This window comes from Eucyclogobius newberryi, unplaced genomic scaffold (assembly GCF_026437365.1).
Source record: "Eucyclogobius newberryi isolate DKJ021-1_F unplaced genomic scaffold, fEucNew1.0.hap1 SCAF_10, whole genome shotgun sequence".
Lineage (NCBI taxonomy): Eukaryota > Metazoa > Chordata > Actinopteri > Gobiiformes > Gobiidae > Eucyclogobius > Eucyclogobius newberryi.
Genome location: NW_027315724.1, coordinates 14,680,354 through 14,702,755, shown reverse-complemented (window position 1 = coordinate 14,702,755; position 22,402 = coordinate 14,680,354). Strand labels below are relative to the sequence as shown.

At 39.2% G+C, this 22,402-nt stretch overlaps 2 protein-coding genes across 2 annotated transcripts in view; both read left to right on the top strand.

Annotated features, from left to right (window-relative positions):
* The first annotated feature begins 2,459 nt into the window (after positions 1–2,459).
* The window catches only part of egfem1 (EGF-like and EMI domain containing 1), a 105,189-nt gene continuing 85,246 nt past the window's right edge, over positions 2,460–22,402 (top strand). Inside the window, exons 1-4 of the mRNA XM_072461505.1 lie at positions 2,460–2,647; positions 3,880–4,014; positions 4,086–4,195; positions 4,977–5,081. Coding sequence (XP_072317606.1) covers positions 2,565–2,647; positions 3,880–4,014; positions 4,086–4,195; positions 4,977–5,081 — 433 coding nt within the window. The 5' untranslated portion in view covers positions 2,460–2,564. The remainder of the gene's footprint in view (positions 2,648–3,879; positions 4,015–4,085; positions 4,196–4,976; positions 5,082–22,402) is intronic.
* Positions 19,154–21,043, top strand: LOC140371901 (MYCBP-associated protein-like). Its single transcript, XM_072459140.1, has one exon. It carries the CDS (start codon positions 19,199–19,201, stop codon positions 21,041–21,043), a length of 1,845 nt encoding a protein of 614 aa, XP_072315241.1. The 5' UTR covers positions 19,154–19,198.

Below are 22,402 nucleotides of genomic sequence, written 5' to 3'. Positions count from 1 at the left end.
CATAAAAACCATTGGTGAACCTAATAAAACAATTTGCGATTCACCAATTACCTTGACAGATATCTCTGCAGCCATTTAAATGCTCAAATTGTACAAATCTCTTGGTACAGATGGACAACCCTGAATTTTTCAAAATGTTTTCTTCTCAGGTCGGTCCTTTTTTAAATACAGGTTTTTGTGTATTGAGAAAGAACAGCTCTTGTAACCAATACGATTTGGGAGGTATGCCTAAAATAGTTGCATAGACGTAGACATAGTAAACAATATTATTTCTAAATTTTGCTTAAATGTAGACCCTCTTTGTTCTTTCTGTCATAGTGTCCAAGAATCTGTCACCCATATATTTTGGGACTGCTCTTACACTAAAATATTTTGCAACAACATATATTTGTTTGTGAATAGAAAGCTTGATATGAACCTACAACCTGATATAATGCATGTCCTCTTTAGTGTTTTTGAGGAAAACATTTCTGTTAAAAACTTTTTTTGTTAAAACGTTATCTTAATGTCAAAATACCATATTCATTGCTCCAAATTCTCAAACCATAAACCGAAATTTAAGGTATTTGAATCCCTTCTGTCCTCTTATGTAAATCCCCTAAATTATTGCACTAACCTCAAAGCTGTGAAGACCAAAACTCTTTGTATTGAATTTGAACTGTAAACTGATGAATATTTATTTATATACTTATTTTAAGATAAGATAACATTTATTTGTCCCACAATGGGAAAATTCCCGTGTTGTAACAATAGGCACAGAAACAGATCAGTAAATAATAATAAAAAAACAGGTAACTTATAAAAACACTCTAGTATCAAAACTCTTATAAAATACCTCTTATACTCCTAATACAAATGACAATAACCCTCTTATTTACAGCTGTTATATGGACAGAAAAGATTGCACCAGGATGATTGACATTATGTCACAGAATTGCACATGATTATGAAGCTGAATGACACATGTTCAGGGCTAACAGTGTCTATTGTAGACCAGTGAAATGTCTCCTTCACACAGCGAGGGTGGATCAGTCTGTCACTGAAGCTGCTCTCCAGAGCGGACAGAGTGTCCTGCAGGGGGTGGCACTCATAGTCCAGCATAGACGAGTTTAGCCAGGACCCTTCTGTCCCCCATCTCCAGAGCACAGCCCAGGACGGAGCTGGACTTCTTGATGACTTTGTCCAGCCTCTTCCTCTCCCTCTCTGTGATGCTGCTGCTCCAGCAGGCCACACCTACAGGAGGGCTGATGCCACCACAGAGTCATAGAAGGTCTTCAGGAGTGGCCCTGTCACTCCAAAAGACCTGAGTCTCCTCAGGAGGTAGAGCCGACTCTGGCTCTTCCTGTACAGTCCGTCTGTGTTATGAGTCCAGTCCTGTCCGTGATGAACACCCAGGTACTTGACACCACATGACCGGCCAGTATTAGCGCAAAGTTCAAAAGTTAGATTAAAAAAGAAGAAAAAGAAGAGAAGGCCAGAACTTATGGTTAAATGAGTGCTTGTTATTTCCATTCCGTGTCATTCAACCAACGTCAGAGCAACAAGGCAAAAATAAATAAAGAACAATTACTTGTTCTTATATTATAATGATTATCTTAATTATAATGTCCGTATAATGACAGTTACTAGCTCATTACATAAGCATACATGTTTCCCGTACATTTGTAAATTAAACATTTCAAATTGTTCAATAATACATAAACACTTCAAATTATTCAATGATGCATAAACACTTCAAATTGTTCAATACATTCATACATTCATTCATATTACAAAACCTTGTTCCCAGGGCAGGCCCTTCCACTAGGCCGTATAGGCGGGTACCTGGGGCGGCACTGCGGGATTTTTAAAATTAATTCATTTTTTATTTTATTTGTTTTTGCGCCAGGGGAGTAGCTCGCCTAGGGCACCAAATGTGCTGGGGCCGGCCCTGCTTGTTCCCTTGTCAACTGTAGCTTTGGACTTGCATAACTTTCACCATGTTTTTTCTTTGTTTTCTATGTTTTTCTATGTAGCTTTATTTTGCGTCTTTTCTTTGACTTTCAAGTAGCTTTTCATTTTACTTCCGGTCACACAAGAAGTTACAAAAATAAAAGCCAAACCGTATACATTTACCTCTAGGCCACATGTAAATCATTAAAATGTTGCTGTTCCTTAAAATGTCTTTCCAAAACACAAAATCTACCTCTGTACGTTTCATTCATTAATTGCCACGCAGAGAAGAACTATATAGCTTTAAAATTTAAGTTGTAATAAAGTGATTCTATAAATTGTTCACTGGCACCACGGCTCTTTGACGCGCGCACACGTCTTGTCGCGGGGGGTGCGCCGCATTTGGAGCGTTTGGATCTGGCCCTGGGTGACTGTGAGTGGGTGGTGCGTAAAGCTCCATTCAAAGTTTGGAGCGACATAGTTTCGCGGCCAGAGCTTTTACGCACCACGTCCCCGCACAGGACATATCACTGCGCGTCTATGATGAATGGGAACTCAGTCAACACGATGCAGTTTTTTGACGGACACTGACGACCTGCATTTTTCTGACCCCCTGTCTGCCTGGTTAAAATATGATCAAGCATTTTTCTATCTTGTGTGTGATGACTTTGGGCACTTTGCACGTCGTGTCATCTTTGGAGCTGCAACTGGGCATGTAAGTAAGCCTGTTTGCCATTTATTTTGTTCCCCGGTTTAGTTTTGACGTTTCGGGACACGGTTCAGTTTGGATGCGCGATTTTAAATAGTCAAATAGTAATTTTATACTTTTCTGCAGAGTTATTATATTTGCAAACGTCCCTTGATTTGGTGTAGGCTCATTTATTGTCCACTGGGCGTCGCACTTTCAGATCTCAAGCATCAATTTAGCACACCACAACCCTTCTGGAATTAAAATTACAATCATATTCAGACTGTGTTTTTTTATTCCAGTGATTTTTTCACGGTAAGAGAATTTGCTTTATTCATTTGTACAGAGAATTTGCACAAATTTACTCCAGGGTTCTCTGTATTAGGTCCAGATGCTTGTAAAGAGGATACCTGTGCTGACAACTAACAGGATGCAGACCTGAAATGCTGTGCAACTTTAATGCCATGTTATAACACTGAAACATGAGCCATTCCATGTCAAACCATAACACATCTTTTCCGAATGGTGAACAACTTCTAATTCAAATATAGGGCAGCTATACAATTGTTTCCATTAGCTTACTTTTTTTCTCTACATCTTAATAAGTGTGTGAAGTCATAGCAAAACAACAGAATAAATAATATTGTTATGATACCAATTCCCAAAAGCCTGCCATATTCATTGAGTTGCATGACTAAAGATCAGAAGATGTGTTCCCAAGAGCATTGTTACTTTAAAAATATTATTATTCAAGGAGTGACCTAAATAATAAGTCAAGTAAAGTACTTCTTGAGGACTGAGTAACATTTTGCACATAAAATGCTTTTACAATCTCATTTGATTCATGAGTAGATGTAACCGGACAAACAAAAACAAAACAAAAACACAAAAAAGAAGCAACAAATTGTATCTGAAGGCGTAAAAAGCATGTTTTTTCGTTTTCTTTTACATGTTTGAATAATGTTTAAATAATTTGATATTCGCATAAAGACTCGCTCACATTGGGAAAGTTAATCAAAACTTTTTCTTGAGTTGAATTAAAAAACCTACTCTGAAAAGTACAATTTCTTCAAAAAGTTACCTGAGTAAATGTAAATGAGTACTACTACCCACCTCTGCTAAGGAGTGTTCAGCCTGCACATTACATTCTACATTGTCACTAATCACGTGAGCTGAACTATCACTATGACGATTACAGTATTTCAGTAGTGACATTCACCACTGCATATTCACCATCGACGGTAAATGTCTTTGTGCAGGCCAAATGTCTGTGTCGACCGGGAAACGTCTGCGGTGGGCACCAGGCAGCCTTGCGTTCAGGCTTACACCCGATTGGTCAAAGTGTGGAAGCAGGGCTGCGCTGGTCATCAGTGGTGCGTGGGATACGAAAGGAGGTGAGAGTCATTTTATTTCACGCAAAACGATTGAATGCTTCCAGATTTTGACTGTGACATTGCATTTGCAGGACGACATACTACACAGGATACAGGCAGGTGTACAATGTGGATACACGCGCAGTCTACAAGTGCTGCCCGGGTTGGAATCGAAAGGGCGATGAAATGGGTTGCCTGCATAGTAAGTCAAATGGAGTTAGAGTGGGAGTAGTACTGGTAGTAGGAGTATATTGACTACGTTTACTTAATTAGTACAATATGAGTACAATATAATCGTAAAAACATAAGAAATATAATAACTGTCTCAAATTTAGAAGCAAAATTAAGTATTTTTATGTCCAAAAGTACTTATTTAAATGTCAAATTAACTTTAGTTTCTTATTTAGCATGCTTGATTTCAATAAACTCCACATAAATTGAAGAGTGTTAGTCCAGAGGTGTCCAAACTTTTTTCACTGAGGGCCGCATTTTGAAACTTATATGGAGCAAAGGGCCACAAACAACCTGACAATGTCAAATTTGAAAAGTGATTCATTTGAATTTTTCCATTTGACATAGTTTTGATGAGCCTCCACACCTTTCAAAGACTTGGAATATTATTATTAGGTTGGTATAACATCAAAATGCTTGAATTTTTCCAATTTTACAGTAAAAGTACTTCTATTTGTTCTTTGGGCCAACTTAGCAGTAAGCCGGAGGGCCAACAAAAATTGGTCTAAGGGCCGCATTTGGCCTCCGGGCCGTAGTTTGGACAAAGAAAATTCAATATTTGACTGTTGTTTGGTCATGTTTAGTCTCTCAATAACTGCAAATATTCTTGTTTGTTGTCACTTAAATTTGAAAACAACACAATATATGTAGTTAGAATGCCACTGCTATTGCTACTACTGCTACCTCTTCTGCTACTACAACTATGTCCATTGGTACCTTAATTACTGCTACTTTATGACATTGTTTTGCAGGAGAATGTGATTCCTTTACATGCTTCAATGGAGGACGCTGCACCGACAGTGGGAACCAGATCTGTCACTGTCCCGAGGGCTTCAAAGGAACACAATGCCAGTCTGGTGAGTGCGCGTTTCAACTCCACGCAAGCCATTTTGTGAATTCTGTCAATGTGCGCTGCATTATATTTGGTTGACTTCAGTGCATTTGTGGTTTGGACGACAGATGCCCCAGAGGAATACAGTGGGGTACATATTGTTTGTAGGGATTGTTTGTATGTGCTTTTACTGTTCAGAAGTAGAGTGGGCTTGTTGTGTTGTGGCTGGGCAAAGCTTCCCAGTGGGGGTCTTTTGGTTGTTAAAACGCTCTCTCAGGGGAAATTCTGCTTTGAAGGCTGGAGTCACGGGAGTGTTGTGGCTAAGTATGCACTCTGTAAAACAATATGGTAATTAGGGCTACGGGCAGCGTTGACATCATATAGCAGGGACATGAAAGTTTGGTAAAATGCATGGGCTATATAGTTTCTATATGTGGGTATCTGGAAGGACTTTGAATTACTTTTTTTTTTTTTTTTTTTGACACAAAGGTCTGAATTTAAGCATAAATCCCCAAACTTGCTACTCATATTGGCATTTTTCAAGACCTTTTGCATGACCTAAAACACACCTACTGTTTTATTTAAACTCAGAACACAATTCAACATATAAATCTGCATTTCTCTTAGTGCTGCACAGTTAATCTAATTGTAATTGAGATTGAGTCGAAATTCAGTCATTTTTAATTGACAGTGATCGGGTTGATTCTTTTTAATGAGACGTTGTGGAAGTTCAAATAATCAGACAAAAGGTACGTTTGTGTCTCTTCTTTATTTGCTTCCATCAAAATCAACCACACCTGTGCAAAAAGAATCCATTTAAATACCCTCACCCCTCTACTACTTCCTTCACCCTTTCACAATAAGACACCTTTTGTGTGTGAGACGTAATACAGGTTCGCCATAATGTCAGTAAAATGATGTGGTTTGAAGTTCAGACTTTGGAGGATGACATTGTGTTGTGGCATTAAATTCTGTTTTGTTTTATGTTCAGGAAATTCATATTGAAAGACATTTGTATCTGTTTTTAATAAGACAAAATAAAGTAGAATCGAGAATCGTTATTGATTGATATGTGGGGGAATTTCTTTTGGACATTTTCTCTTTATTTTTGGCTTTGCAACAAACCGCAGGCCTCTTGTGTTCTGATAGACTTCAACAGAATAGAAGGTTTTTAGCACATAGACCTTTCTTCTTTCTTTCAGACTGAAACTTTCTACACAAGATATTTCACAGGGCCGTGTCAGTGTTTGTCAGTGGCAGCTCTCTTTCTCCAGGGAGTGTGTTTTGACATGGGCTTGTTTGGTTTTCGCACATGGAGGCGGCTGATTGCGGAGGCATTGTACATGTGGATTCTTCTTTGTTTGTCTGGACTTCAGCATTTCTCAAGGCGAGCTCGGATGCTTTTTGCAAAATGTTTCCCTTTTCTTATCTCCAGGGACATTTCCATCCTGTCTCTTCTGCCAGAGTCGTTAAACAAGGAGATGTTGGGCCAAGCTTCTGTGTTGTTCACCCAGAATTTGACTGTGTTCAGCATCGGGATTCACTCCTGGGCCTTTAAATAGTTTGTATCTTGGTGAGGTGGTTTAAGAAGTTGCGCATATGTGGCTGTTAATACGTCTGCATTTCACGCTACTGCTGTCCTGTCGATTACCGTATTTTCCGCACTATAAGGCGCACCGGATTATAAGGCGCATTAAGCGAAACAAAACGTGCACCACGCAAAATCAATTCGAGGTCAGTAAGCACAACCAGAATGAACCTATATATAAGGCACACTGGATTATAAAGCACGTTGTTTTTTGAGGCTTTTAAGTGCGCCTTATAGTGGAGAAAATACGGTAAAACCCCCTGGCTGCAATTTATGTTATGGGATTTCTTGGAAGGAGAAAGTACATTTTAAGGTTTTAATCACATGCATTTCTGGACATGTGCATCAAGATATGAGGCTACAGGGTTAGCAGGTTTGACCTCTGCCTTTGTTGTTTCACCACTGGAAGCTATGGCTGTCTTTTACTTCATACAACAAAGAAGATGTTGCTATTACTAATGGAAACAACATGCTATTGTAAAAAAGGAAAGAAAAAAACACGTGGTGCCAGCCCTCCCAGATGTCTATGACTCCCATAAGAGTCTAGAACTGTGCCCAGTCCGGTTAACTTATGGTTAGATGTAGTTTATGTTGTATTGCTCTTGTTGCTATACTCAACTTATCTTTTTAAAGTGAATGTTTTAGTGTTTTGTAATTTTAAACTACAATGGATCATGTGGTCATTTGTGCAGCTGTATAAAGGAGCCATATGCATTATAGATTTTTAAGAAAGTTGTCATTTTGCCTTCTCATTTATCCACCTGAAGCTATATTTAGAGGGAGTAATGCAGGTTTGAGTTATATTTGTTTGCTCTGACAATTCCAGTTTCCCCTTCCTCCCATACACGCCCACCGCTCTGTACTTTGTTACTTATTACGTAAAAAGTGATACACGTAGGATTCTGCAGCGTCAAAGAGCCAATTTGGTTGCTGGTGGTTTACGGTGTCAAGCGAAGCGCGTTGGTGTGTAGCTCTGGCTCGCCTTGATGAGCGAGAACGGAAGTAAAGTGTCCAATCAGAGCGTAGGAAAAACACCCAGCAGCCTCAGGGTTGCACCAGTAACTTCACTGTTGATCAACACCGATTGGATCGATGGAGTTTTTGCCCAATCGCGCTTACTTCAAAGGGTGCAGTTTGAAGGTATTTAAGGATCCATGGGTGCCATATGTATATAGCAGACAAAAGAAGTCTTCTTTAAACAATCTAGCTCCAGTCCATTTGAATTATTTCCATCAAGTACACGATTCTGAGCCAATTCCTAAATTTAAGCTTTGAACACTGTTAAATTGGGATTTGACATTCTTTGGAGAATACATTATGCAACATGCTTGGACATCAGCATCGTCCTCCTTCCCTGCAGAATCCATTGCTTGATTTTCTTTTATTTTCTTCATAATTATGTTCAGCGCCGCTCTGAACAGCAGACTGGAGCTGGAATGCTGACCTCACCTGTCGTAGGAGTGCAGTGGAAGCAGCTGGACTTCTAGTTTGCTCATGAAGATGTTTCACAGGGGTTCTTCTGATTTATGGCTCTGTTTCCCACGAGCTGAGGTTAGCTGTCCGTCACACAGGGGATTGCGCTGTAAATCTTCAGACATATGGATGTACTTTTTCAGCTCATGTCTGTATAAAGTAAAAGTGCTGTACTTAAAGTTAAACGATTTAGCTAGCTGTACTTTACTTTTACTTCATTGTGTTTGAGAGCAGCTGTCTGTACTTTCAAGACAAAATAAGAAATTGATTGAATTGCTACTGAAATGGATTGAATTGCTACTGAATTGCTACATTTAAAGCTTTATGAATATTATATACTTTTCCTTTTGCTTTACATCTGTATTTTTACTTAATTAACAAAATAGAGCACCTCTTCCACCGTAAAGTCTATGAAATGTTCTCATGTTTTTCTAATGATGACGTTGTTTGGGGAGATATTCCCAATGGTAAATAATTATCATTATATTTTAGTCGAGTTGCAAAAAATTTACAAATAAAAGATGAAAATAACAGGAAATGGTGCTGAGTTCTACAACAGAATACCTCTGTGATGTCATCAAAAAGCGCAGAGACAATTTGCACGAAACTTACACAATTTTATTACAGTTATTTAACGCATCGTCAGGTGTAATTATTTGTGAAATCATATCTATTGTAGTATTAAAATGGATTTTGGCCCTTGTTTGAAATCTGGTTGTAACAATTGTGGAATTACCTCTACCTATGCCATATTTGCTGCATGTCAAACCAGGAAGTGAGTTTATAAACATCCCCAAAATAGCCAAATTGTAGAAAAGCAGGGAAAAAATGTTGGCACAATCTTAAATATAATGATATTTCCTTAGTTTTACTGAAAAGTGCAGTATAATGTGTTATTTGGACTTTAATGGGCAAACATTAGGCTACTACCGGAGCTCCAATGAGTGTCAGATCAAGTTACTTCCTTTGTTTGATGACCACATATAAGCTGCATATTAAATTCCACGAGCTCTACAAAACACTGAGGCAAAATGGCTAACTTTTCTGCACCTCTCAGCTTTTTTCCCCACGCAGCAGAGTGAGGCCTGCATGTTGAAAGCAGTGCTGAAAAACAGTGCATCTTCAGTCACGCCCCAAGCTTCTCTTTCCCTTTCACCACTCATCATTGATCGCCCTCTTGCACATTTTTTTTTAATCTCTCTTTGGTATTCTCGCCAAGTCAGTGGTGCAGCCCTTTTACCGTATGTGTGATGTGGCCACCTGCTTCCAATCTCCCAGAGCGAACAGCTTTGGCCAGACTCTTATGTCAGCTTTTTGAGACGGTGTTGATACTGCGAGGTCATCAAGAGCCTGGATGGAGCCGGGACAAAGGAAAGCGGACGCATTTTACGGCTGTTTGCGAACCCCGCACTGTCTCGGACCATTAGGGCAGCGGGATAAGGCTCGACTCGGGTTAAATTGTGTCGAGGGTCTGTGTGAAATTATAGGAAACTAAACGCGGTAGAGAAAGTGCGGACAGAAAGCATATGGAGCGCACTGGAAGATGCCTGGTTGTTTTCAAAGCACCTTGGACAGTGAATATGGACAACGTTGGATTGGGAATTGTGTAAATAGATAGTTTTAGTAATAAATTGTAAAATAAACCTATTAAGACAAAAGTTGCTAAATATTTGTGTCTTAAAGTGCTTTTTTCAGACTCTTTAAAGGGGACATATAGTGCAAAATCAGCTTTAACCTTGTTACAACAGTGTTTCCTCATCATTAGTTTAATCAAAGTTGTATTTTGATTGATTTTTGCATGTTTGAGTATTCTTGTATTGTCCTGCAACTGAGGCTTTGAAAATGCCTGTTGTCCCCTCCCCCTATCCCCGCCCACATCCCTGTACTTAGTTTGAAAAATGAAGACTTAAAGTGACACATGTAGAGTTCCAAAATGTCACATAGCTACAAAAAAAAAAAAAGCATATAAATGATATAATCGGCTGTTTGTCTCTAAGACGTTTTGATCAACATATACACAATATATACAAAAGCAAAAAGATTGAATTAATTAAATTGAGTTATTAACAATTGTGGTCCAATCCTACGTGTTACTGTAAACACATTGTATCCCGTAACCTTGAGTCATTTTCAAAGTACATTTAAAGTGAAACAGCTTTGACTAGCACTCAAACGTTGACAGTATTAATATTATTCCCTCCTCTTTCCAACGAGACATTATTTGCTCATAATAATCACAATCAGTAAAACGTTTGTGGAATGTTTTCTATCATTCCTGTTTAGTTATTATTCAATTCACCCGGAATTTCTGTTAGCATTTACAGTTGTAGTGGATCACTGGTTCATGCCTCTGAGCTCATGTCTGGACTGGGTCACTCCACTTCCTTTTTAAATATAACACACCTGTCTTTGGCTATGTCACATGTAAACCAATTCAAGCTTGTCTACATTACATTGTAGCAGCCATAACATCGACCAATGGATTAAGAACTCACTTTTACTCAACAGCTGCAGGTCGAGAGCAGAGAAAAAGAGCCTTGTTAGTGGTTGCAGGACATGAAGGGGAGGTGCGAGACCAAGTTAAAAGTTGCTGAGTTGGTGGTTCAGGTGAGAAAACCTTGAGGCATTTGGTCTTTTGCCTGTTTGCTAGACACTCCGGCACCATAATGGCCAAGTTCCTTTTTAAAATATACAAGGCAGGTGTGGAGTTTGTCATTTTGATCTTTCTTTGACTTGTGGAGGTCACTGTGGTGTGTTCTCCTACTATAAACATACAAGCCTATACGAAATTTGATATTTTATTTGTATTTATTTATTTGCATTGTGCATATGTTCACACTCTTTTTAACTAGTTTGCAACAAAAATGCCTCAGTTGCAGGTCTAGTACAAGCGTTGGTACATTTATGGTGTGTTTGTCTCAATTTGGGGATCGCTTTGTCTGAGATGTTCCACAGTAGAGCATTAAACGTACATTTATCTATATGTATGGAGACAAGGCACTACCGAGGTCAGATCTGTGGAGAGGCGAGCCCACAATAACACCGGTTCCCAGGTAGTTTTTAGCAATGAAAATGAAAATGAAACCAATTCAAACATATATTTACACAGGTGCAAAACAGTTTAGTGTAGTCACAAGTCATATTTTAATTTGCCTGTGACCTTATGTAGTCCTATCTGTATTATTTATGAGTGCGTGACTGGGTGTAGTTGAATGTTTTATGGTTTAATGCAAGCATAAAAAGCACAGAGCCATATAATCATCTTTATATATTCAAAAGGTGCATTGCTTATACGCACAGCACTCATTTTACGGACTTTTTAGACGAACAGAGATGTGTGGAGATGGGGCATTCAGGGTCTGCCTAAAGCTGGGAGATTTTAAACTTTCTTCACTAAAACAATCTTTTCCCAACTTCAAATATTAATCAGATAAAAAACACATAATAACAAATAAATATCAAATAAAATAATACTTATTTTCTGCCTGGTCATGGCATATGTTTTGTGTTTTATATGACAGAATAGTTAAATAACATTATGGCATGTATTTTAAGCATTTTTAATATTGATTATTTTACAACTCTTTTATTTTTTTTTGCTTGAACTAAAACATAAAACTTGCAAATGTAATCAGTCACGTACACGTCAGAAAATGACACTTACAACCATGTAAAGTCCAATAAAAATAATACAGATACAACTGCTATAAGTTGGAGATGAACCCACATATTACACTAAATACTACACAGGGTAAGTGTAGTTTCAATGATCCGTTAGTGTTGTGACCGACTGTCGATGCAATCACTCACTCACCTTACAAAACATCTCCCATTCCCCAGTGGTCCGGTTCATTCCGGTCCATTGATGAAAGAGGTCAAAGAGTTGCTGCTAAGAGAAACACCTGAACTCTGAGTGACATTTCTCTGTTAAACCACATCTCTGAGCAGGTTTGGCCAACACATGAAAGGCTCTCAGTTACACCTGAAGTATGGACCATATAATAGAAGCCATATGCAGGCAGTGCCAGCGTGGGCCAGGTTTATTTTGGTCTCATTAAAACAATTACTTTACCAAAACACAGTCTTGATGGCGGCGTCTTGAGTGCCATATTTCTCTCTTACAAAGTGTAGATTGATTTGAGACGGAATGTATTTTTACCAAATTACAATAAAATGTGTTATTGTCTGCTTCAATTGATTGTCTTCTGCCAAACACTACGACTGGGGTCTTCTGCAGGATCTGTCTTTGTTGAATTTGTTTGTCCTCTTTGTTAGTTCATGTTTTAAGCTGTTTATTAGTTCACTTGTCACGGTTTGGTTCTATTTTACAGCTACGGTTTGGATGGATTTGTCCTGCTTTAGATCTGGTTTAGATCTGTGCTCAGAAAACCAAAGAATTTCGTAGGTGACTTAACAAGTTTTAGAATTTATTCAAACAGATTTCCACAGGTCAGATTATTTTCTTATAATAAAACAGTACATAAAGCCCTGTTGAACAGTTTGCCCTAATGGTACTAAAACACAATCTGTTTATACTAAACATTACCATGTGGTTTAGACCATTATAAAACTACAATAAAAAGTTTAAAAGTGATTAAAAGAAGTGGTATGATATGAATATTATGTTTTACTTAAAGTTGGGGTACCTTCTTTCTAAATTAGTACATTTTGTGTTTTCCACCAAAGAGTATCTTGGGAAAGCAGCACTTTGTGAGAAAAATTAGAATGCTGCACGCTGTCTGCAGCGCTCTGATTGGCTGCGCTTGGGCTTACTGCCAGGGTTTCACTTTATGTCAGAATAAAAGCTCTTCTCAGACTGCACTAGTGCCTCAAATGAATGTCTGTGGGTATTAACAATGGACTAAAGGGTTTGTGAGAGTTAGGAACTAGTTAGACAGATTTAAAAACATACTTCCTCCTTTTACAGAGTTAAAATCAGTTACACCAGAAAAAGAATAAGAAAAATACAATACTCAAAAAATATACAAAATATACTCACAACAAGATGAATACTACATATTTCAATCATGTTTAACTTATTTTATTAAGGATTTACACTTTGTTTACTATGAATACTTGTACAAATGAATATCTACTTTCAATACTACTTTTAGAATCAATTAGTATTTGGATATCCATTTGTTTTTAAACTCAACTCAACCAACTCTTCCTGTTTTCCTCACTGTGTTAAAGAGGGCGTCACGACTCAGGACCCGCGGCTAAACGTCCCGACAAGCTGCTGTTAATGCGAGGAGCAGTCCACGCTATCCGAGGAAGAAGCTCATTAGGCCGTAATGGCTGCCACATGTTATGGACACTCACAGACTAAGCATGTCTATAAGGCCCCATTGTTTATCAGGATAAATGCTAAGAGTGATGGGCCATGTGCTCGCAGAATTTACAGTAGCAAAGTGAAGTAAAATGATTCCTGACTGAGCTCTTGCTGGCCCAGGCACATGGTTTGGACTTGTGGAAATGAGGTCAACAGGGATGCCTTAGCTGGCTTTTACAGGCTAATGCCCACTACTGGTATGTTAGGTAATCTCACACCGTCTTACACCTATATTAGTGTAAATTGCTTCATTAGCCAAATTGTAATGGTGTGTGTTCAAAACGTTAGCACACTTTTTGGCCGCAGTATAGTTCATTAAACGAAACGAATGTGCTTTTTTCAAATTCTTAGTAATGAACTATAACTTAAGTAGGTCATTATTTTATTTTACCTTTATTCAATCGTAAACCACGATATTGATCTAAAAACGGCTTAGTTCATGTTTAAAACTGAAGAAGTCAAAGGCCCCTGAATATGTTGCATATATATATATATATATATATATAAGGATATATATTTAACAACAGCAGAAAGCAGAAGGTATTGTGTGAGTTTAATTGACCTTTTTACAAATAAATACGATACACACTCTTATAGAACTTTTCTGTTTCAATGCATAAACTCCAGTTGTGGTCTTGTGAGTGCAGTTTGGATCAGATATATGGTCAGATCATCAAAAAACCTCTTAGTTATGTGAAATCATGAATTATTTAGCAGAGCTTTTTTGAATCGATCCTTTGTCAGTAAAAACATGTGGTTTTGAGCAGAGGTCAGATTATGGAGGATGACATTTGAACATGATTTGTGTTAAATGGATTAAAATGTGTAGTTTACGTTTATGAAATAATTACTCAAATCATTTTTACTTTGTTTTTGGATAAAATCGAGATGGTCAATATGAGAGAAAAAAAATCATGTTAATTTTTTATATTGTTTGTATACTACTGTCAAATCAGTCATTGTTTGTTTTGTGCTTTTCCTTAATGTTGACACAGCGAGGTTACTTTAAACCACTAAAATCAGGTTTTATGGGTGAATTTTCAAATCATTCAAAAAGCAAATCTTATAAATTCTTTCAAAACCTTCCAGAGAGTCTTCCCTTCCAAATGTCATGTATGTTCACAGGGCCGAACATAAGGCACATAACTCCACTCTGACATCTCTGTCCTTCTGCTCAAGACATCGACTCTCCCCTTGTCTTTTGGAAACACCACACATGTTACTTTTGCAGATGTGCGAGGCAACAACTGGTCACATTCAAGTAAAGACTGTTCTCTGCAAGTCATTATATGAAGTTTGGGATGTTTATTTCAAAGCTACTCACTAATTTGGATGGAAATTTGTGTAAAACAATTGACAAACTGTAAACAATTGACAACAGATGAATATAGGACCGGTTTGTGAAGGGGATGGAAGACATTTTGTGTTCCCCACGCGCCATCATTCATCACTAAACATCACAACAATGCACAGGAAAGCTAACAACATTCATCAATCTCATTCAAGCTTCGGGCAAGTTTTACTAAGGCTACAATGTAAATCACAAGAAAATAAAATCATAAGTAGTTGCAGTAAAATGTGTTTGAAAAAAGTAGTTAAAATCATTCAATCAAACGCACAGCTTAACAGAACAGTTTTTAGCCTGGACTGCCAAGTTAATTTGGCCAGTCACAGTGGCTCGAGAAGCTTCAATTATGACAAATAATGTACTTTACTACAAGATGCTCATGAGTTACATAAAAACAAACACAAACCTGGAGGTAAGCACTGACAACCTTGCTCTATATAGAATCTATGGACTAGAAATTGTGGTTTTTTTTTTCATTTTGGCTGATTCAGGTTATTTTTAAAGAATCACAAACAGCCAATGGCCGATAAACTGATAAATATGTCTGAAAAATGTTTATCCCTACAACATATGATTTGAAATAACTACAAACTAAATTACTGTCTATATATTACACTGCTCTAAACAACAATAGAAAACTATGAAAGGCATCCACAGCCTTGTTGTGCATTAACCCTGTAAAAGAGCAGAGTATTCACATTCTGTAAAGTGTCCTTTTTGCATTACAGCGTTCAAATTAAGCTTTAAATCTTTTGTCCACTCTAGTGGTCAGCTCAAACTACACATCGGCCTGTGCTGGAGATTTAAGAGCGATAGCCAATACACAAAAAAGTTAATATATCAGCCAGGTTGGTCGTCAAGTGACACCCAATAATTTTTACTGAATCATTTACATACACATTTTCTAAGTTTTAATATTTCTTGCATTGGAGATGAATATGCGCCTTGATTGATTCACTGTCTGTGGATTCCTAATAGTCTTTCAGGGACAGCAAAAAACATACCGGCCTTCTGAGACATTTGAAAGTGGACATACTTTTGGTCAATAATGAGAAGTGCAGAAACTGTACTTTGGCCTGAGGAAAACGCAAGGTTTTCCAGGCTAATAATAATCTTAATTTTCCATTTGAATTGCAATTTAGCATATTAAATCAATGGACTTTAGTGGTTATGCAGAGTTCATTGAGGCAAGTTTGATCTGAACTGTCACGCTACGGAGCAAAATATGATTGATTCAGCAGAAGTCAAGAGGAGCATTATTGTTTTGAATGAACTGAATTTCACCTCCAAATCAAGTGCCTGGATCATGTACTTTGAACATACAGATTTAGCCTGGACAATATCAGTCAAAAGGCCATATTCACAAACGTCTCAAGGGCTTAGAGCTTCTCCAACAGTGTTTATTGTTCCTTATAGTGATGTTGCACAGATTATGAGCCATGTGTGCATGCGTGGATGGCATTCTCCATCTTGTGCAGGTCACGGCTGCAGGTGAGGGACCCAGACTGGACGGGACAAGTGGATGTACTGTAGATGTGTAAAGTAACATCCAAGGCTCTATACAAAATGTATAGAGGGGTTTAAAGGAACTGCAAATTGTGTCCACTTCAACTTTTATAGGGAAACCATTTATTTATTGTTTAATTGATATGGTTGACCCCATATGCAAACGTATTCTTTTGGTTTAAAAAAAATAAAGTGATCTAATTCAAGCAATTTGTCTGAATATTCTAAATGTCCAATTTACCGCAGTCTTGTAACTTCAACTGTCGTTTGACTGACGTCCATTTGAGCATATAAAAAAGAATACATATATTTATGTCGTTGTTAAACATGACACACTTAATTGCACAAAATGGATACAAACAATTCCTTGACAGTTAAGTGTTTAATATTTAAATAAATATACAGTAAATATGCAGGCTACATTCATGCACAGTCTGGTGTTTTCAGCAAAGTGGACTAACCTATATCTTTATGATAAACCTCTTGTCTAATTTGCATTATTTGCACTGCAGTATTTTTACTCATTGGGTAGTAAACAATGTTAATTTTCCTGTATTTCCTTTTCATTTGGGATGTTAAATAAAATAGAAAGTAGACTTTCTCAGCAGCCAACATAAAGACAGTGCATTCAATACAAATAAATAATACATTAGTTGACTGAACCAAGCTAATTTACTATTATAAATTAAAATTGTATTGTAATAGTGAGTCTCTTCAGTGTAATTTCATTGATATGCTTTAGACACGGCTATACTTTTCAACATATTTCTTGATTTAAAGCTATCATTTATATTTATGTCACATATTATCCCAGCAAAGTCAAAATTCATAAAGTCATACCCATTTTACATTTTTAATGTTTAATTGTTTAAATAATTCTACGGTTCCCAAGTTATTCACATTCACAAAGAACCACACAAAAATATACTTTTATATTCTTAAAAAAAATGATTTTACATTAATTCTATATTAAATAAGTAGAAGTTGATAATCTGTTATCGTAGGCAGTTGGGGTTCCAAGTAACTATAGCAACAGAAAGCTTCTGATGAATATTCTATTGCCATGGTTACGTAATTTAGTAATTCTGATATCATCAGGCCAAGTGATTTATTCACCTGTGTCCAGAAGTACGTCTGGGTGCTGTAAAACTACAGTAGTAACACCAAAGCAATGGAAGGAGTACTTTTACGGACTACGACAGAGTCTGAGGACTACGAAAAGTCTGAGGAATAAAGTCTGGTGGTAATGCAACAATTGGATGCCAACCGCCATAAGACAACAACAACAACAACAACTACAGTAGGTGGTCCTGTACCTGAGAGACATCATCAGGTACAGGACCAGAGACATCATCAGGTACAGGACCAGAGACATCATCAGGTACAGGACCAGAGACGGCATCAGGTACAGGACCAGAGACATCATCAGGTACAGGACCAGAGACATCATCAGGTACAGGACCAGAGACATCATCAGGTACAGGACCAGAGACGACATCAGGTACAGGACCAGAGTCATCATCAGGTACAGGACCAGAGTCATCATCAGGTACAGGACCAGAGTCATCATCAGGTACAGGACCAGAGTCATCATCAGGTACAGGACCAGAGTCATCATCAGGTACAGGACCAGAGTCATCATCAGGTACAGGACCAGAGTCATCATCAGGTACAGGACCAGAGTCATCATCAGGTACAGGACCAGAGTCATCATCAGGTACAGGACCAGAGTCATCATCAGGTACAGGACCAGAGTCATCATCAGGTACAGGACCAGAGTCATCATCAGGTACAGGACCAGAGTCATCATCAGGTACAGGACCAGAGTCATCATCAGGTACAGGACCAGAGACAACATCAGGTACAGGACCAGAGTCATCATCAGGTACAGGACCAGAGTCATCATCAGCTACAGGACCAGAGTCATCATCAGCTACAGGTCCAGAGTCATCATCAGGTACAGGACCAGAGTCATCATCAGGTACAGGACCAGTTACGACATCATCAGGGACAGGACCAGAGACAACATCAGGGAGAGGACCAGAGACAACATCAGGTACAGGACCAGAGTCATCATCAGGTACAGGACCAGTTACGACATCATCAGGGTGAGGACCAGAGACAACATCAGGTACAGGGCCAGAGTCAACATCAGGTACAGGACCAGAGTCACCATCAGGTACAGGATCAGAGTCACCATCAGGTACAGGACGAGAGTCATCATCAGGTACAGGACCAGAGACAACATCAGTTACAAGACCAGAGACAACATCAGTTACAGGACCAGAGACGACATCAGGTACAGGACCAGAGTCATCATCAGGTAGAGGACCAGAGACGGCATCAGGTACAGGACCAGAGACGACATCAGGTACAGGACCAGAGTCATCATCAGGGACAGAACTAGAGTCATCATCAGGGACAGGACCAGAGACATCATCAGGTACAGGACCAGAGTCATCGTCAGGTATGAACACCGCCCAGAAGGCCAGCTGAAATAAAGTCTAAGGAATAAAGTCTGGCGGTAATGTAACACTTGGATACCAACTGCCATAAAGCCCTAAAGAAGAAGAAGACATAATCCCCCTCCGGTTAACATAGGACTGCTGACCTCGAGAGAAAATAAGTTCTACACAGAGACTTGGTCACATGAACATTGGACATTTTACACAAATCAATCTAATTTATAGCAAATTTCAGCGGTGAGACTTTTCCCTCGTTCTCCATTTGCACCAACAGAGTTTCTGCTGGACTGCAAGTTACAGCAGAAGTGCTGATCTGTGAAAAAAAAGAGGAAAAATTGGGCGGGTGTTATAAGGTCATTAAAGCCTTTGTTTGAGAACAGAGTTTATGAGTTTAAAAGACACAAACCCAAAGTAAAGGGAAAAGGAAAAGATGTCTACCAAGATGTCGGACACAAATGCTTTGGAGAACTGGAACACAAATATGAGGCTGCGGAGACGGCAACAAGACCATTTGTCTGGTTTTTCGCGGAGGCCGCCTGAAAGCCTGCTGATGAATAAAGCAAATCGATTCAGAGAAACACAGGAAAATAGAGAGATACTAAATCAAGTCCTGCCGCTTGTTCAATCAGGATATGGTCACTATCACGGCAGTGAGTTCTGGAGGCTTCCCCCGCTTTGTGGAGATAAAATGAGTGGCATAGCAGGTACTCTGAATAAGACAGAGAGAGGCATCAGGGAACCTATCACCAAAGTTGGCCTACCATGCAGCATACGCCAGGAATCAGGACTTACAGTGGATACCGTGTGCCATCCATGTCGGGCATGGCATCAGAGCATATATTGGAAGCAGCAATGCCAGAAGCTTCGGGAAGTTGGAAAGGAAGTAGATTTCAAAAGGCCGGATATAGATGAGCTGGTAGTGATTGGCTCCTCCAAGCCTTTTTCTCCTTCGATGCATAGTAGATCAGCAGAGGACCTACAAGGAGAAATGGTTCTACAAAGTAACAATGTGGAACCAGAGCCAAAGGCTTTAACTGTCCCTGCTTTAAGGGTCTCTGGGCAACTTGCTAAATGGAATGGAATCTCTGACAACCATAAGGACCAGGTAGGGATCAACACCACCATCTTTTTCGAGGGCCTCACTGGTGAACTACAGCTGTCCCATTTGGATTTGCACAATGAGGGACCCACCGCCATCTTCTACAACTGGCAGCAGCTTCCTCTGCCTCACCAGTTTCCTCAAGTGCCGCCACGAACAAAGATACCAGAATTCTACTTCAAATCCAGCTCCAGTGTGATCCTTCCTGGTGATGCCAAAAAAATATACTTTATTTTCAAGTCACACTCTGCTCGCATCCATACAGAGCTCTGGCAGCTAAATACTCACCCTGTCCTACTTCAAGGAGCCCCCATACAGGTCATGCTGAGGGGCGTGGCCCAATATCAGGACAAAAATGTAGCCCACCGGCTGTACACTCAGAATAAGATGGAAAAGATAGCAACATGGAAAAGGTGTCAAACAATATTGTATGACCTACTGTGGGGGCTTCGTACACCAGATTCATCCACAGAGGTCCAACAAAGTGAAGAGGAGAAGTTTCTTTGTAAAAACCCCAAGCTTTTTTATAAAAACCAGCCAGTTGATGCCCTCAAGAAATTGTGGCACAAAGTTAAACCAGAAAGCGATTGGGATTTGTCTGTCGCCACATTGCGGCAGGCTCTGCTTTCTTTACCTAATACTGAAACAGCAGATGACTGTTTAAACCAAGATACAGGGCTGGCCCAGCTCAACACAGTGCTCTTAGAGCTCTATGAACCTTCACCTAAGATGCTTAATGCAACAGCAACAACTTTATGGCATCTTTTGTGGAGACAGCCATTGGACACACTAACCAGTGAGGCTGTGAGGCTCACACATCAGTTCCAACTCTTGGAGAAAGACACATGGTTGGATCAAGAAGATGATTTGACTGTAATTGAGAAAAAGGTGGATAAAAAAGGAGTTTCTATAAAAGAGAAAAAGACTTTCACCAAGACTAAAAAAGATGAGGACAAAAAAAAAAGAAGAGGGACTGACCTGGAAAAGCCAAAGAAGGAAAAACACAGTAAAGAGGCTGACAGTGGCGCCAACACGGACATTTACATGGACATTTACACAAAGGTCTTTAATCAACAGGTTTATGGACTGATGGAAAATCTAGTGGAGTCCCTCTGTCATCTTACTGGTGAGTTGAGCCTTCCCACATCCCACAAACTAACAAGGAACAGAAAGTGAAGAGAAGAACGTAAAGAAGTTCAAGCCAAATAATAATAACCCAGAGGAGAACCTGCTGTGATGACACTGGTGATGAGCACTGCTTTGGACCACAGTGAGGAGGGAAGAACATCTACCCTCTGATGTGAATAGCTGCAGATGTCTCTGCAAACTAAGGCTGTAGTGGAGGAATGATTGTATTTGTCAGCAATTAAAGGCATCATTGTATTGAACGTATGCCATCAAATTTGACATGTAAAGGTTACTTAAAAACAATTGCACACTTAAGGCAAGGCAAGGCAAGGGAAATCTATTTGTAGAACACATTTCATACACAATGCATTTCAAAGTGCTTAACACAACAGAAAAAAAACATTAAAATCACAAAGAAATTACAGAAATCACAAAACAGTAAAAAATCCTTTTAGTCATATGCACATCTAAACAAAAGTATTAGCTGCAATGAGTATTTAGCTTAGATGTAAACATTGTCAGAGTAGAAGCCTGCCTAACAGCTTCAGGAAGACTTCCAGATTTTACCTGCATAAAACTGAAAGCAGATTCCCCATGCTTAGTCCTGACTCTGGCACCAGCAGGAGGCCGGCCCCTGAGGTCCTCAGAGTCCGAGATGGTTCATATGGCACTAACATGCCCGAGATGTACTTTGGTGCTAGGCCATGGAGAGACTTGTACACAAGCAGAGTTGCTTTAAAGTCTTCTCTGAGCCACAGGAGCCAGTGAAGAGACCAGGACTAATGCAATGGTACTTCCTGGGTCTAGTTTGGACCCGAGCAGCAGCGTTCTGGATGTACTGCAGCTGTTTTACATCTCATTTGGAGAGGCCAGTGAGCAGGCCGTTACAGCAGTCTAATCTACTGGAGACAAACGCATGGAAGTCTCTTCAAATCTGGTTTAGACATTATTTTTGATTTTGGCAATGTTTTTTAGATGGTAAAAAGCTGCTGATGTTATTGATTTGACATGGCTGTTAAAGTTCTAGTCTGAGTCCATTATTACCCCCAGATTTCTAACTTAATTTGTAGGTTTTAGAGCAAAACGATGATTTCAGTCTTGTCTGAGTTCAGCTGGAGATTGTTTTGCATCCACAAACTGATCTGTTGGATGCAGTGACAGTGAATCCACTGGTCCATATTCACCTATGAATGAAACAGATCTGAGTGCCGTCTGCATAATTGTGATAGGACACATTTTTCTGCGTATCAGCTGACCTAACCGCAGCATGTAGAGGTTGAACAGAGGAGGTTCCAGGACTGACCCATGGGGCACCCCACAGGTCAGGGGCATGTGGTATGAGACACAGTTACCAGTTTCAGCAAAGTACTTCCTGTCTTCCAGATAGGACCTTAACCAGTTTAGGGC

What these genes read in the sequence shown, in the direction of transcription:
- LOC140371901 (XM_072459140.1), top strand. Translation starts at nt 19,199, where the DNA reads ATGTCTACCAAGATGTCGGACACAAATGCTTTGGAGAACTGGAACACA.